Source organism: Momordica charantia (assembly GCF_013281855.1).
Source record: "Momordica charantia cultivar OHB3-1 chromosome 7 unlocalized genomic scaffold, Mcharantia_2.0 BLBB01000007.1, whole genome shotgun sequence".
NCBI lineage: Eukaryota > Viridiplantae > Streptophyta > Magnoliopsida > Cucurbitales > Cucurbitaceae > Momordica > Momordica charantia.
The window spans coordinates 15,800,955-15,816,339 of NW_028275165.1; the positions used below are offsets into that span (position 1 = coordinate 15,800,955).

General features: G+C 32.3%; 1 protein-coding gene across 1 annotated transcript; it reads right to left on the reverse strand.

Moving 5' to 3' along the window:
- Positions 1-110: 110 nt before the first annotated feature.
- Positions 111-13,082, reverse strand: LOC111024345 (signal peptide peptidase-like 4). Its single transcript, XM_022301996.2, has 14 exons — positions 12,485-13,082; positions 11,695-11,853; positions 11,465-11,576; positions 8,526-8,645; positions 8,267-8,418; positions 7,982-8,164; positions 7,394-7,428; positions 4,277-4,439; positions 4,039-4,092; positions 1,906-1,998; positions 1,654-1,796; positions 915-985; positions 526-609; positions 111-419 (listed from the first exon to the last, which is right to left on the reverse strand). The coding sequence occupies exons 1-14, from the start codon at positions 12,617-12,619 to the stop codon at positions 307-309; spliced, it is 1,617 nt and encodes a 538-aa protein (XP_022157688.1). The 5' UTR covers positions 12,620-13,082; the 3' UTR covers positions 111-306.
- Positions 13,083-15,385: the final 2,303 nt, after the last annotated feature.

Here is a 15,385-nt window from a genome sequence, read left to right on the forward strand (position 1 = left end):
CTCGCTTGTCGTTTTCATCTCAGTTACTTCACAGTTGGTTTCCCTAAAACAATCTTAGATTTTCTGTAATGACATCACATAACAAGCAGCAGAACTGCAGAGACAACAGCTTGAAAACAAGAGAACGCCTTTTGTGTTAAGTATATATGGTTTGTAAAACAGCTATATATAAATTACATGTGGAAGTCATCTACAGCCTGAGAGAACGGTAAAACAAAGAGTTCTCTAAGTTCTTTCAGCTCCTAATAGTAGTTTACAACAGGTATTGGTTATGATCCAAGGTTGGTTACTTGCTGTTTTTTTTTTTTAGTGTTGAAAGGAGGGTCGGAGTTGGATGTGCGGGCAAGGCCTTTCTGGTTCTCCTCTTGTCCAAAGAATTTTAAGATCCCCTCTTTGCTTTCCCAGTGTCAAAAATGTGCCTACAATGAAATCCAGAATTTTAAGCCCCTCTCCTTTTCAATTTGTCATAGAATGGCCAATTTGTAGGAAGGAGCATGGTTGTTCGGGTAGAACCGTTGTACTTACCGAGGGTGAAGGGAACAATGTAAAGCAAAGCCGGTTGGCCATGTCCATCCATTAAATTCAAAGCTACATAAGTGATTAGTAGACCTGAAATGCAATTTAAACATCACAATAAGCAAGACAGCGGTCAAGTAGGACAAGTTTTGAATGTATTGAACAGACTTTTGTTCTGTTTTTTTACGAGTAACCATATTTCAATAGAGGAAATGAAATAATACAGACTGCATGCAATTTAAAGAATAATCAATCTCAAAAGGAGTCTAAACAAAAGGCAACAAGCCAAAAAAACAGTAAAAATGGAAGAGGATTATGAACAAGGAGGCCGATTGTTGAAGATATGATTCAAAATAAGTAACCTGCTCAGAGTTTGTTATAGGTTGTGTTTATCATACCTGTGCCATAAGCAGTCATTGCCCAAACGAAGTAACCGGCACGGAGTTTCTTCTTTGCAAGCCAATCATATCTGCAAACATAGGTATAATCCACCATTTAGTTCCATGGTACTCTTGCCAGGAATTATTAGTATGCTACTACAACAGAGTTTCCACCATTGAAGACAATGCGTAGGCCAATTTACTCAACAGAGAGAGAAAGGGAGCATCATTCTTAAAAGATAATTGCACCTACTGTTCAGTCTAATATCCGACTGACAAAAGGGTTAAATTACCAAAAAGAAAATGGCATCTGATTTTGATGGTATCGCCTTTTCCATCCAAAACACCATACTGGTGCTATAGTCTTTCATAATTGCCATAAAATTTTTAAGAAAACTTTGACAACGTATATATTTTGACAAAAAGTTAAGAAGACGTCCATTTTGTAGCCTAGTTTGAGATCAGCCCACTAAATTCTTTATTTTATTGAAGTTGTTGGAGCACAAGAAATAGTACATTCCAACTTAAAACAAGAGAATCTTCAAAATTCTGGAATGAATCGATGGAAAACTGACTGGGGTCATTAGCACTACGATTTAATATCTGATTAGATCATCTTTAGTAATGCAACATCTAAGACATTTTAATAATAAAAATAATGGTGGAGTAGTGAGGTAAATAGTTACTTGAAATAGTCAATGTAGGTTTAGAAGACTGTAGGCACAGAATATTAGAAAATTATACTTGTAGCTTTCACCTTAATGAAAATGCAACCAAAAGTCCTGGCAAGATAATATCACCAAATCCAATAATGCTGTATCCTCCCCAAGGATCAAACATCCGTGGAATCTTTAGCAGCATGGGTATACCATCTTCTCCACTCTTATCACCTCGAGCAACCTGAAATCCCAAAAAAATAAATAAATAAGATAGGTCTCTTGATGATAACCAACAATATTGCCCAATAAAGGACAATGGAAAAGGGAGATAGCTTCAACTAACAACTCACCACTATCATAACACTCTCGTGGAACCACCATTTTGAAACAAATACCCAAAAGATGTCGTACAAAAAGGCACAGCTCAGGAGAACCGTCCCAACCTGATGATAATAGGAAACAAATTGAAAATTTTAACCGGAGATTTCCATCAAATTTGTCCTCCAACTTCAAGATTTCATTGCACTAAGATTTTCTTCAATAAATTTCAAATAAGCTCATATGCCAAAAATTGCAATAATGGAGTTTTCTACAAAATTATTAATCTTCAATGTAGAACCTATGGTTCACTAATAGCACTATAATCTATAAAGTTTGATATTTTTGTGACCAGGTTAGTACAATCAATTGTTGCATGAAATTGAGCCTTTTAAGTTAATAATATCACATGTAGCTTTCTTCTTCTTCCTAGTTAAAAAGATAACTTAGGGCCCGTTTGGTAACGATTACTATTTTTAGTTTTTGGTTTTCCTATTTTTTGTTCTTTGTTTTTAGTTCCATATATGTTTGATAACTTTCTATGTTTTTGTTTTTAGAGAACGGAAACCAAACATGTTTGATAACCATTTTTTATCTTCCATACTTCAAAAAGTTTGAGAGTCGAAGAGATATGCTTGAGAGAGAAAAATTTATATGGAGTAGAGATGACGATGGGGTGGAGGGAGAGTCGGGGACGGCCCCTCCATCCTCGTCCTCAAGAAAATTTTTAAACTCCATCTCCACCTCATTCTCCAATTCCAAGATCTGAGGGGAATCTTCACAGGGAAAATTACCGGTTTAGTCATTAATTTTAATCACTTTTATTAAAATGAAACATGCCTACAACAGGTTTCGAGCACGGGCTCAAGGCTATAACAGCCGTAATCAACGCGAACGGGCAACAGACAACAATTTATTAATTTTAATTACTTTTAAGAATTTTAAAAATAAAAAAGAGTAATTAATATATATAAATTAGATCTATTTTGTTAAAAAATTATTATTTACTAGTATAAATAATTAATTTAATTTTTTAAAAAATATTTAATATTTTATTCATAATTTAGTAAAATAGTTAATAAAATAAATATTATTTAATTTAAAGATGGAATCGGGGACGGGGTTGGGCCATCGTGGGAAATGCATTCGCTGTTCTTGGAGCGGGGACTTGATCCTGTGGGGATTTTTGTCATTCCTAATTTAGAGACATAAACTAGAGAGATAAAAAGAAAATTTTTAGACAAATTTTAGAGAGTAGATTTAGAGAGATAAAGAAAAAGATTTAAAGAGAAAAAGTTAGAAGAAAAAATTAGTCAGAGAAAAATTAAAAACAAAAAGAGAATTGTAAAGAAACAGTAAATTTGAGATCAAAAGACGAGTCAGAGAAAGAAAGAAAAATTAGAAAGTGAAAGAAGAATCATAGTGAAAAAAATCAAGATATATTTGTTAGAGAAAATAAATAAATAAAAAGAGAGAAAAGTTGTTCAAGCAAAAAAAATAGATTGGGAAAAGTTTGAGATATATTTGTTAGAAAAAGAATAGATTAGAAAAATAAATAAAAGTTATAAAAGGTGAAATTTGAGAAAGAAAAAAGTTTGGAAAAATATTAAATTTTTACAAAGACAAATGAGAGTGATATGTTAGAAAAAAGAAAGAGATAAAAATATATAGAGATAAAAATTTTGGAGAGATAAATAATAGTAAATATTCAAGAAATACAAATTTTATAGAGAGAAATTTAGGCCAGAAAAAAATTTAGAGTGAAAAGGAAATTTATTAGAGATAAATATGTTAAAAGAAAAGGGGAAAAAAAAGGTCGAGCATTAGAAAAAAATGAGATTTTGAAAAACAAAACTACCTTTTTTTCTTTTTTGTTTTTGAAACAGAAAACTGAAAATTGAATTGGTTATAAAAAGGAAAAGGCAAACTACCCCTTAGCTTTTCATTTTTCTTAGTTCTATATATGAACATTTCTCATTATCTCCATTGACTATATGATCCAATTATTTCATATAACAATTATCTAAGCCTAATGCCAGAACTTCACTGCATAGCTTAATATAAAGCAAAAAAGAGGCCAGGGCAGCAACATTAAAAAGATAATCAGGCAAACAAGTGGAAGATAGCTAGGAAAAACCTGGAAATGGGTGCAACTCAAAAATTACCTTAAGATTAGGAACTCGAACAATCTGGAGAACTGTAACTATGAGCGCAATACCCTGATTAAAAGTGAGAACAGGAAGTCATTTCATCAATGGACAGACCTTATATATATATATATATGAAATAAATCAAACTAACTATGAACATAAAATGAAACATTAATGTGGCCCCTCATATTTTAGTAGGTAAATTAAAACCTTGGCTAGAGAAAAGTTTGGAAGACAAGTAGTGATTTCTTACAAGGATATCTTGGCCTATCCAAGCAAAAGATACTTTGCGGTAATAACCCCAAAGAACAGCAAATGCTATGCAGAAAGGAGAAACGGCCAACGTCAGATGGGACACAGCTCCAAAGAAGGGTACTTTGACATAGGACTCAGCAGCATGTTCAAACCATCTGAAACTATAGTTCTTTTGTCATCAGTTTCATCTTGCTAAAAATTTGAAAAAGAGAATATATCATGGAAAGTTACAAATTCAAAATGTTATTCTTTCTTTTCTCCAATACCAATAGGAATACAGCACCATGCTAGCAAATTATAATGTTCAATTCGTTAGTTGTTAATCAATTATGAGTTGGGCGCAAGGTCAAGCTGTCATGTAACAAGTGAAAATTCAATCCAGAAAACATTGGGCGGCAGATGTGAAGTCACAACTTCATCAGCTAATTTGATCGATTGTATTTACTTGATATGCCTCAAATATATAGAGCCCAAATTGTAAGAAAACACAAACAGGGATATCAGCAAGTTAACAACAGATCCCCCGAATACTAAACTTATCCACTGACAGTTTTGAAGTAAAATCATAAATGAAAGAGGAAAACAAGGTAATTTTCAAATGACTAAGGGCCCGTTTGAGAATGATTTTAGAATGAGTGGTTTTAGAAAAAGAGATTAATGATGATTGGTTCTGTGAAGGTAATTTTTATATAATTGTTTTAACATTTGGCTAAACACTTTTTCAAGTAATTTTTATATAATTAAAAGTGATTTTGAATAATTAATATTTGAAGTTTAAAGAGAGAACTTGACAAAAGTTATAGAGAAAGAAAAGTTAGAGAGGAACCAAAATCTTAAAGAGATAAATTTTAGAGGGTGAGAGACAATAATTTTAGACAAATAAATAAATTGAGATGGGAACTAAAAATTTAGAGAGAATAAATAAAATTAAAGATAAATAAAGTTAGAAACTAACAAAAATTTTAGAAATAAATAAAATCTCTCAAAATTTAAGGTGAAAATAAGGTGAATTAGAAAGAAAAATTCGAAATTTAAAACAATTACAATTTTAAAAACTAATTTCCTATTAATTTTTTAACCAAAAAACACTTGGAAATTACCTCCCAAGCGATTGACCGGGAATCGCTTAAAGTGATTTTGGATTTTTCTAAAATCACTTGAGAAGTATTGTCAAACACATCTATACTATATTAAAAAAGTAGGATGTAGGAAAACATTTTTGGACACTTTTGCCCTTTACTAAATTTACAAATTACAAATTATACCATTTACAAATATTAAATTAATTATTAATTATCCATACTATAAATGCATGGAATATAAAAAGTTGGAATGCAAAAAGTTTTCCAACAACATAAAATTAATTTTTTCTTTAATTAAAATTCATACTAGAATTTCAAGAGTTTTAGAATTTGAAAAACTTTTGTAACGTTTTATCCTCTACTACTATAAAAATAGGGTTCTTCTACATGTTTTTCACAAGTTTCAATACTTTTTTATTCTTAGTTCCTTCAAACATCTCTCAAAGATGATTCAATCATGAAAACATCTCGAGATATTTGTGACATATTCATCAAGTTGTAAGGGAGGCATATGTTGAATCTACATATCTCGAATACTAGGTTTGTGACATTACCATTCCACAATTTTACAAAGTTGAATAATAGTATATGTCAAGCAATCTTCAAGAATGAGCATATTTACTCTAAAAGATGAGTGTATAGTAAGTATTTGGATTTTTTTTTTTTTGTTACTATTGTTATTTTTCTAATTAGTGTGTTTTTTATTTGGAATTTTTCTTTTTTTAGCAATTTTATTTAGTTTAGGATTTGGATTTTTCTTTTTGTTACTAATGTCTTTTTTTATTGTTTAGTGTACTTTTTTTATTTGGAATGTTTCTTTTTTGAGCAATTTTATTTTGAATATTTGTTTAAAATATAGATAATTACAAGCTCATGTTCTTATTGTTGAAAAAAAAAACAATCATAGAAATCAATACATAAAAAAATGTTTAATTAATAAATTAATTATAAACAATAATTTGTATAGAATCTTAAAAGGTGGAATATAAAACTTGAATTTTTCTTTAATAATTTTAATTATAATATAAAATTAGATCAATAAAATAATTTATATTTAGATAAAAAATTCAACATATATAACAAAATGTCAGCTCTAAACAAATATTTAATAAACAAACAAAATATTAAAAAAATAAAATAAAGGACCCATATTAGGTTGAAATAATTTAAAAATAAAAATATTAAAATACCTATTTACTTTTTTATTAATATATAATTTTTTCCTTTACTTTTAATTTATTTATTTACAAAATATATCATTAACAATTAATTATAAATAGTATATTTAAAAAATAATTATAAATAGTACATTTTATTATTAGTAATTAGCTGTCAATAATAATAAATATATATAAAAATTAATCTTAATTATTTTTAAAAATAATTATACTTAAAATATTTTACGTGAAATTATATAAAATTTAAGTTACCTTATAATTAAAAAAAAAATGTTACGTGCATTGCACGTGGTAATACACTAGTAATTTTAAAATGGCAACAATTTTGACATTAGTGAAAATCACTCCCAAACATGCCCCAAGGGCATGCCAAAATCACTTTTCTCATTTTCTAAAATCACTTGTATATCATTATCATACATTACAATTTTAAATGGAAGTCATTTTGATAATGACAAAAATGATTTTGGTCATGTCAAAATTACTTCCACAAATTTTCTAATACAAATTTTCTAATGTTTGACAAAGAAATACAAGTGATTTTAGAAAATAGAAAAGCCAAAATCACTCCCACACGCCTTAACTTTAAGCATCCAAGCAAGAGTACACATAATAGGGAATCATAAATAACAGAGCTAGAGTATGGTAGTATCTGCTGTACTACATCCATAAGCCGTCTAGGTCATGGGAAAAATGGAGTAAAAGACTAACCATGGCCATGGGAGTTAATAAGTATGGCCCAGAAAATATATAGTATGCCAAACAAGAGAGCGAGAATATATTCCTCTTTGTTTCATCTTCCTTGAGCAAAGCAGTTAGAAATTAAAGCATAGACAACTGAGAAAAGATACGTACCATGACAACAAAGCCACCAAGCAAGTTTGCAGTCCCTGTAAACCATAGAGATATTATGAGGTACAGCCTCATCACCACACAAGCAATGATTAAATTAATTTAAATATTAGATTTTAACCTTGCAACTATTCATATTGTGCATGCATAAGAATGATATCAATGCTTCGAAAATTCACGAAGGTAAGGACATTAAAGAGCCTTGAGTTAGAGAGTGGAGGGGTGATGGAGAGAGAAATATCCTCAGGAAAATCAGAAGCTAGTGGATACGCATGAGTTTAACATAAATGCAAAAAAAATCCGTGAACCCTAAACCGATTTTCAAAATAGATACTATCATATCAATTTTTATATACCTGTTAATTAATAGTCAAACATCCGAAGATTCTGAGACCTCAAAACAATTTCCTTATGAAGCAAATAAATTGACATAGAAACAAGGAGTCTCAGAATATACAGGTCAAAGGTCACAACAATTGATTGGGTTTTTGAACATCACAACGTCCACAAGGTTTCACAGACAACTCTTTCTAGATACAAAGTAATTAGTACACCTTAAACAACCCAGCATGAAGAGAAGAATGGACAAACCTCTGCACCACCAATACAAAATAGAACCACCAGAACCTCAAGAAACCAGGAAGACATTAGTTTGTAGAGCATAACCAAGAAACATGAAGCAATCACGACAAAGAGAATTGCAGCTGTAGTGTTAATGTCTATGTAACCACTGGAACCAGTGGCTTCCATCTGCAGCAACTCATCCGAACCATCCTGCAAATGGAACAAACTCTGTCAACTATTCAGGAAGCATTGAGTACTCCAAGGAGAAACTATTACAAATAATATATAATAGACTAGAAAAAAGCTGTGGACCTTCAGCAGCTTATCTTGCTCGATAGCCACTTCTCTGGCAGTCCATGCAGACCAATAAGAGGCCAATAAGACAGTACCGACAGCCATAAGCCACAAAAATACTTCAGCAACATCTACTACTGGTCGAAGTGGGGAATAAAGTTGCACAGATACTGAAATAGCAGTAAGTTTACACTAAAAGTTGATTAAAATGAAAGTGAAGGGAAGAAAAACACAAAAGAATTGAAAATTGTAAAATTGATAGAAATTAAAGACATACCTGACATATTGTCCTTCAAATCTTTCTCTAAGCTATCACCAGCATCGTGAGGGAGCATAACAGCAGGTATGCCTATGGTTACATCGGTTTCATTCTCCTCGCAGACCATCTTGAAAAGTTCTGCAGAATAAAAAGTGCACTCTCTTTTCAAAAACAAAAATGAATATGAAAATATTTTTTTTTATAAGAATTTAAGAACTACATTCAAAAGGGGCGGTTGTGAGGTGAGTCATTCTATCACTTATATAAATATTGAACTGTGGGGGGTTAATAAAGTCCTTCAACCTAATGGACCTGAAAACTCAAATAAACTATAAAAGTGGTGTGAGGTGGGTCCAAAGTTTCAATACTCCAAAACGAAAATTTGAAATAAAAAAGAAACAAAAATACGAACACAGAATGAGTCCTACTTTTAATAAGCCACGGACAGTTTCGATCTTACTAGGTGTAGCTTAAGTTAGGCTTTTAAAAAAAAAAAAAGCTTAATTTTAGGGACTCTTGGAGGAACCTTTTTATTTGGGATATCAAACAGACACGTGTACAATGGGGTAAGAGGTAGATACATAGAAAATGAAAGAGAGAAGTCGCATGCATCACCCAAATCATGAGATTGCAAAAAGCCTTCCCCAACTGGCTATAATGAGGAAAGTCAAACAGTTACTGAAAAACTTGTCAAAGTCCAAGAAAATGCGATAAAACTCACTAAATCCCATTCTATCCAACCCCTACTCTTATCTTTAATAATTTTTGTCGTTCCTTTCCAACCACAAGCACCATTAAACAGCCCCATAAGAATTTAACAAGAGAACATTGACCTTAATGCCCAGCTTCAACTCAACAAATAACGAGTGAGAACTCCCACGATATCCTTTGGAGAACACCAGGCAACACAAATTATGAGATATAAGTCCAACATCTATAGGCATAGTCATAATGTATAAAAAGAATGATTAACGCCCTCTCCACTGTTTTTGCGGTAGACACAAAAGGGGAAAGAGGCTTGTGCGAGGATTTCTCCTTTAGATTCTCTCTTTTTCTTTTTCCCTTTTTTTTTCTTTTTTGATATCTATGTGTCTAGGTCGCACACCTCGACTAATCACGTGCCAACCCCCTGACTCTACTACATCATTTGGTTGACAAGGTAACTCGTAGGATATTAAATCCTACTGGCCACCATGGTTTGAACCTATTCCCTCTAAGCCCTTTGCTATTTACATTGGCCCTTATTGACCACTTTTTTCCTTTTTTTGTAAGAAACAAGTTTCATTGAAAATGAAAGAATACATAAGAGAGGACAAGATCTTCACAAGAAGCCAAGGAGATTACACATACATTAAAAGTATGTTGTAGATACAAAAAAGGGATAGAGGCTTGATTGAGGATTTCTCCTTTGTTTTTTAAATAAGAAACCACTCTCGTTAAAAATAAAAGAATAACAAAGGGAGTCCAAGAGATCCTCACAAAAGCCTAGGAGCTTACATAAAAATTAAAGCACTCATATGACACAGAAAATAGAAAGAGAACAACTACAAAATGGATCAGAAAGAGCCATTTGAAGGCTACCAAAATCACCATTTCTCAAGAGTTATCAAAATCAGCCACAATGTCTTGGAAAGTTCTTCTGTTTCCTTCCAACCAAAGTTACCAAAGGAGGCCTTTAATAGCATACTTCATACGGTTCGGTTTTTTCCTATGAAAGGATTACTACACGTGACTAGTACCAGGGCTTTTTGGTAGTCTTTGGAAAGTACCATTTAATATTAAAGGTTCTGAGCCTAAAGTACCACTACTTGCAAGCAAATTCACATTTTATGGTTACATGATCCGACTGTTTCATTGTTTTTCCTGCACATGATGGGAAATTTGGACATGGTTCGCTGAATCACTGTTTCATTTTCTTATCTACATTTCCAATTCCTCCTCACTATACTCCATTGATTTCAAACTGCAAGAGGAATTAATTCAATGATACAAAACCTCAACAAGATCTTCTCTTCTTAATCTCACTCAGAGTCTAATTCTTTGATTCATAACTCCAAAATTTGGAGGTTAAATTCTTCTAGGTCCTTTTCTTAGTTTTTATTTTCTGAGTCCTTGATCTCTTTATGTTACTTTGGTTCTCACTCTCCCCTTTGAGAATGTGAAAGTTTATGCCCTGAAGAAGGCAAGTCATATTTAGATCATAGTAACATGTGATCTTGGGACCTCATCAATGGAAAAATTTTATCAGCTTGTCTTTCCTTGTAGTGATGCATTCTTCAAGGGCAGTTTGGGGATCAAAATCACTTATTCCTTCACTGCCATTTATTTGACTTGTAAAGTAAACTGCATCGAGGTTTGAGATGCATACTGCTCTCATTCATCATAGTAAAGAGTTTTTTGGCAAGTTATTGCTTAGTCCTTCCTAGAAGAGGAAGGTCACATTCTCTGATATTTGCAAACGTTAGCCTAACTTTCAGTTAAGGGAACGACAGGACTTTTGAAGATGGAACTCGAGTCATTGAGCAGATTTAGTGGTTGGTTCTATTTAATGCATTTTTTGTGAGCATCTCAGTCTAGTGAGTTTGGTGACATTCTCAGTTTTTTTTATCTTCATCATGAAGGGTGTTCCTTGGTAGTTTCCTAATAGGTTCTTTGAGTTTATGTTTTGTTCCCTCTTCCTCTCCATTTCATGCATCCTTCATATTTTCTCAATGATAGTTGTGTTCATTTCATAAAAAATAATAACAACAAAATAAATCCTTACAATGATATTATTTTGAAGTACTGCAATAGTAAAAACACCACCAATTTTCTCAAACAGAAAAAAAAAAAAAAAAAACCCACCAAGATCATGATGGTATTCACAACTTCTTATTATGATATACCTACCTATGTAGTTGTATATTTTGTTGGTTTACCTATAAGCAAGAATGAAAAAAGAAAAAGAAAAGGTGTACCTTTACTGTTATTAATAATGAGGATGGCTGAAGCATTAGCACCTTCGGCAATATTTGCCTTATTTGTGAAACTACAATTTCCACGATGTACTAAAATGACCTCTCCAGCCAGCTACAAGCACGACAAACAGTTCAATGTGACAAAATACCACAACAAGTAGATGAACACTTTGAGTTTTACTTAAAATGAAATGTCTAGATTAAGGAAAATATAAATCCAAAAAACATACCTTATTCTTGGGCGTAGTGCAACAATCAGGAGGATCCGCCAAAGCAACTTTAGTATGGCTGGCACGTTTTTCCTTTGACTCCAAGGTCGGGCCAAATCGAGCACCAACACCAACATATTCAGTGGCTTCAACACCATTGACCCAAGTAGGGACTTTCACCTTAACCAAAAATTAATGAACTGCACTATGAAATCATCTTACATATAATTGTAGGATAAACAGATTACAATTCTCAGAATTATCGCTGCTTGGACAAGCAATCGATTCTATTTCTACCTCCTATCTCCATCCATTGAATCTATCTCTAGTTCTCAGTACACTTAACAAACAAGCATCGTTTTAAATCATTTCTTGTCATCATGTCAACAGTCAAATAGACAAGAGAAAAACTGAATAATCAAAAAGAATTGAGAGAGAGAGAGAGAGAGAGAGTAAATGAATTAAGAACTTCTTTAAACTAAGCCTCACATATAAATCACAAATACACCACGAACCATCAAGTCCCAAATGTTCTCTCCATTCCATTTCTTCAATTATGTCTGCTTCCTCTGAAGAGGTTTGTTCAATTTACTTCTGCTTCTCAGAAAAGCATCACAAATAAATAGCCCAATAAATATCATATCGTCTACCCAAATTTTCCAAGTATCGATTCCACACAATTCAATTAACAAGAAACAAAAAAGGAAAAAAAAAAACAATAAGAACTACAACAATTTCAAACTAAAACTCCCGATTAAGTCAAAATCAATAAGAATCAATCAGAAGAAGGAGGGAAAACACGAATTCTAACCAGAACGAAATTATTTTCACAGCCAGGGCGCGTGGGTGCGATACTGTCCTGGTGAACTATATCCCCAGCTGAAACCAGGCTCAAACTCAGCATCAAACCCAGAACCACCGCAATTACATCTCCCCGCGAATCCATCCCTCCCCCCAACAACCCCAGCACCGATTCCAATCCGAGATCCGAAGCAAGAAATAGGGTTTTAACTTCCAAGATAGTGAATTCCTAAAGAGAGAGTTCACCGAAAAGCTTGAAAGAAGCAGCAGAAAGAGAAGAAAACAGTGTATCGGTTCAGCCTTCAGCTTTCTTCAACTCAGTGTCAGCTTCTTCTCCCCTTTGGTTTTTTCTTCCTTTTATTTTTTCTATTGGGTCGTCGTCGTTATGGCCATGGCAGAAGGAAAACGAATAGAAAACGGCGTCTACCAAAACCCGTTGAACTGGTTTCTTTCCACTTTCTTCGATTCCCCTCCCTCTATTTTCTCCCTTTGTTTTTGGGGTTTGAGAGATGAATCCATAGCCGTTGCTGTTTATCCGTATAATACACGCGTCACCATGGCGTGGGGAGAGACTGCTGAGGAGCTGACTCCATTATTGTCCTTTTCCCGAGCTCCACGACCTCCATTATTGTACTTCCTCAATTGATTGATTTATATACGGAGATGAAAAAAAAAGTCCTTTTTTTTTCTTTTCCATTTGATTAATTTGAATATCTCTCTCTTTACTCTTTATTTAATGTCATTTTTAATTATTTGAGCCATCATTAACTAGTCTAATTAACACAAAAATACTGGGGAATTTTTAAGTATGATTAAGATGGTTAATTACTAACTTATAGACTTTTAATGTTGAAGGAGCAATTGAGGGTTTTTTTCAACTTCATTGTGAGATGGAATCGAACTATTGACATTTGGGACGGTAATTGATATCTTTATCCACTCAGTTATGTTCAAATAGGCGATTGAGAGTAGATATTGGGTGTTTTGATCGGGGGACATTTTGGATCTAATTCATATTGTTTGGATTATCGATTTTAGAACAATATTTAGATGTTTATCAATCGTAAATTTATCAAAACTAAACAACACTAGTTACGTGATTGACCTAACTAGATGTAACCATATTATATAGATGGGGTAGGTTTGAAATGGTTGAAATGTTCCAACATTTGTTAATAGGAGTCAAACTAATAATAATAATATATTTATCTACTTTCTTTAATAAATTTATTTTTTAACTACTAAACCCGACTAGTTTAATTAAATTTGAGATAATTATTAAAATAGATAGGTAATTTCGCAAGCTGACTAAAATAACAGAAAATCTAGTCCAAATTAAAAAAATTACAAATATGACCTATAAGTTATTATGGACGCATGATGTTGATATATGTTGATGAATTTTTTTAACTCTGATATAATTTTATTTGGGAATGATTTGATCGTGCTATATTTACAATTGCTTCTTTTAATCAATATATAAATAAAATCAAGATCTAGATATTCAAGTTACGATGGATAATGATTTTTTTATTATTATTATTTACATGATATCCAAAATAAAATTTAGAAAGAAAAAAAATCTTCATTTCTATTTTAAGTATAGATCTTTTTTCATGGTCCTTGTACTTTTAAAAGGATAATTAATGCTTATGTGAAAAAAAAAATAAACAAATAAGAAAATTTTGTTGATTACGACTTGGATTGAACTTAGACGTTTTTATTTGATAGAATAGAAGTGGAACTAAATTATTTAAATTTGATTTGACATTAAATAATTAATGGAGCCAATATTTGGTTGGTGTTACATATAAAAAATCCAAAACATTAAATTATTTTTTTTAAAATCCAAAACATTGTAATTTTTTTTTTATATTCTTTTTGGGCAAGAGATTTTTTTAAAATGTTATGGAAAGGCACGCGCGGGCACAGAAAGTACAAGCGCGTGGGGAGAACACGGGAAGCCGGTCACTGGCTACCGCCTGAACATGTTCCAACCTCCGTATCGCCGTACATAAAATTGGCAGACCCGAAGATAATTCCGTAGCAGACGTGCGGGAAGCTCCATAGAGACACCGACACGTGGAGACTGATCGCGAATGTGAACATCGTGGTAACCAATCAGAAGGCAGCCACGTGTCCAAGTTCGATGAACCCGACCGCATCTGATTCGGAATCCTTTTTTCTTTTATATTTGATGCCGTACGGCAGAAGAGCTGAAAAGTAGGGCCCGCACATGGTTTTCAGCGGAGCGTCCAATCAGCACATGTGGCATCCCGATCCGATTAGGATCACACGTGCGGTTTTTAAATAATTTATTATTATTATTTTAGAGAGAGAGAGAGAATTTTATGGTGAAATGGGCTCCAGGCTGCAGCCCACTAAAAATAAAGTGTGTGATGTCAATTCCCACGGCTAATAGTTAAATCCGTACCATATTATTATTATTAGTATTATTATCATTAAACTTTTGTTTTATTCTTATTTCACTTTCATGCTAAAACTTTCCAATATTTTGTGTTTTTTGGTTGGTCTGGAAATTGAAATATTGAGCTTTAAAATGGTATTAAATTGTAAGGGGTAGAAATTGGACTAATAAGCATTTAAATGGTATTAAGGTACTTTATCCCCTTTGGATTTGTTCTCGGAATTTTGTTGGAATCTTAAACTTTGAGTAAAAATTTTAATTTTAGTTGATGAATTATTTAATGAAAACTTAATATAGTTACTTTAAAGTACTATTTTAGTCCGTATATTCTAAGTATTAATTCATTTTGGTACCTATATTTTATTTTGATTAATTTTAGTCATTATACTTTCAAAATGTTTAGTTTGGTCCGTGTGTTCTTAAAAAGAAGTGATAATTTTCATCTATATTTACAATATTTTGACATTTACACATAATCGAAAC

Coding starts and splice junctions, on each gene's coding strand:
- LOC111024345 (XM_022301996.2), bottom strand. CDS start 12,619: ATGGATTCGCGGGGAGATGTAATTGCGGTGGTTCTGGGTTTGATGCTG. Junction 8,646..11,464: donor CATTATTAATAACAGTAAAG/GTACACCTTTTC, acceptor TTTATTCTGCAG/AACTTTTCAAGATGGTCTGC. Junction 7,429..7,981: donor TTTGTATTGGTGGTGCAGAG/GTTTGTCCATTC, acceptor TATGGTTTACAG/GGACTGCAAACTTGCTTGGT.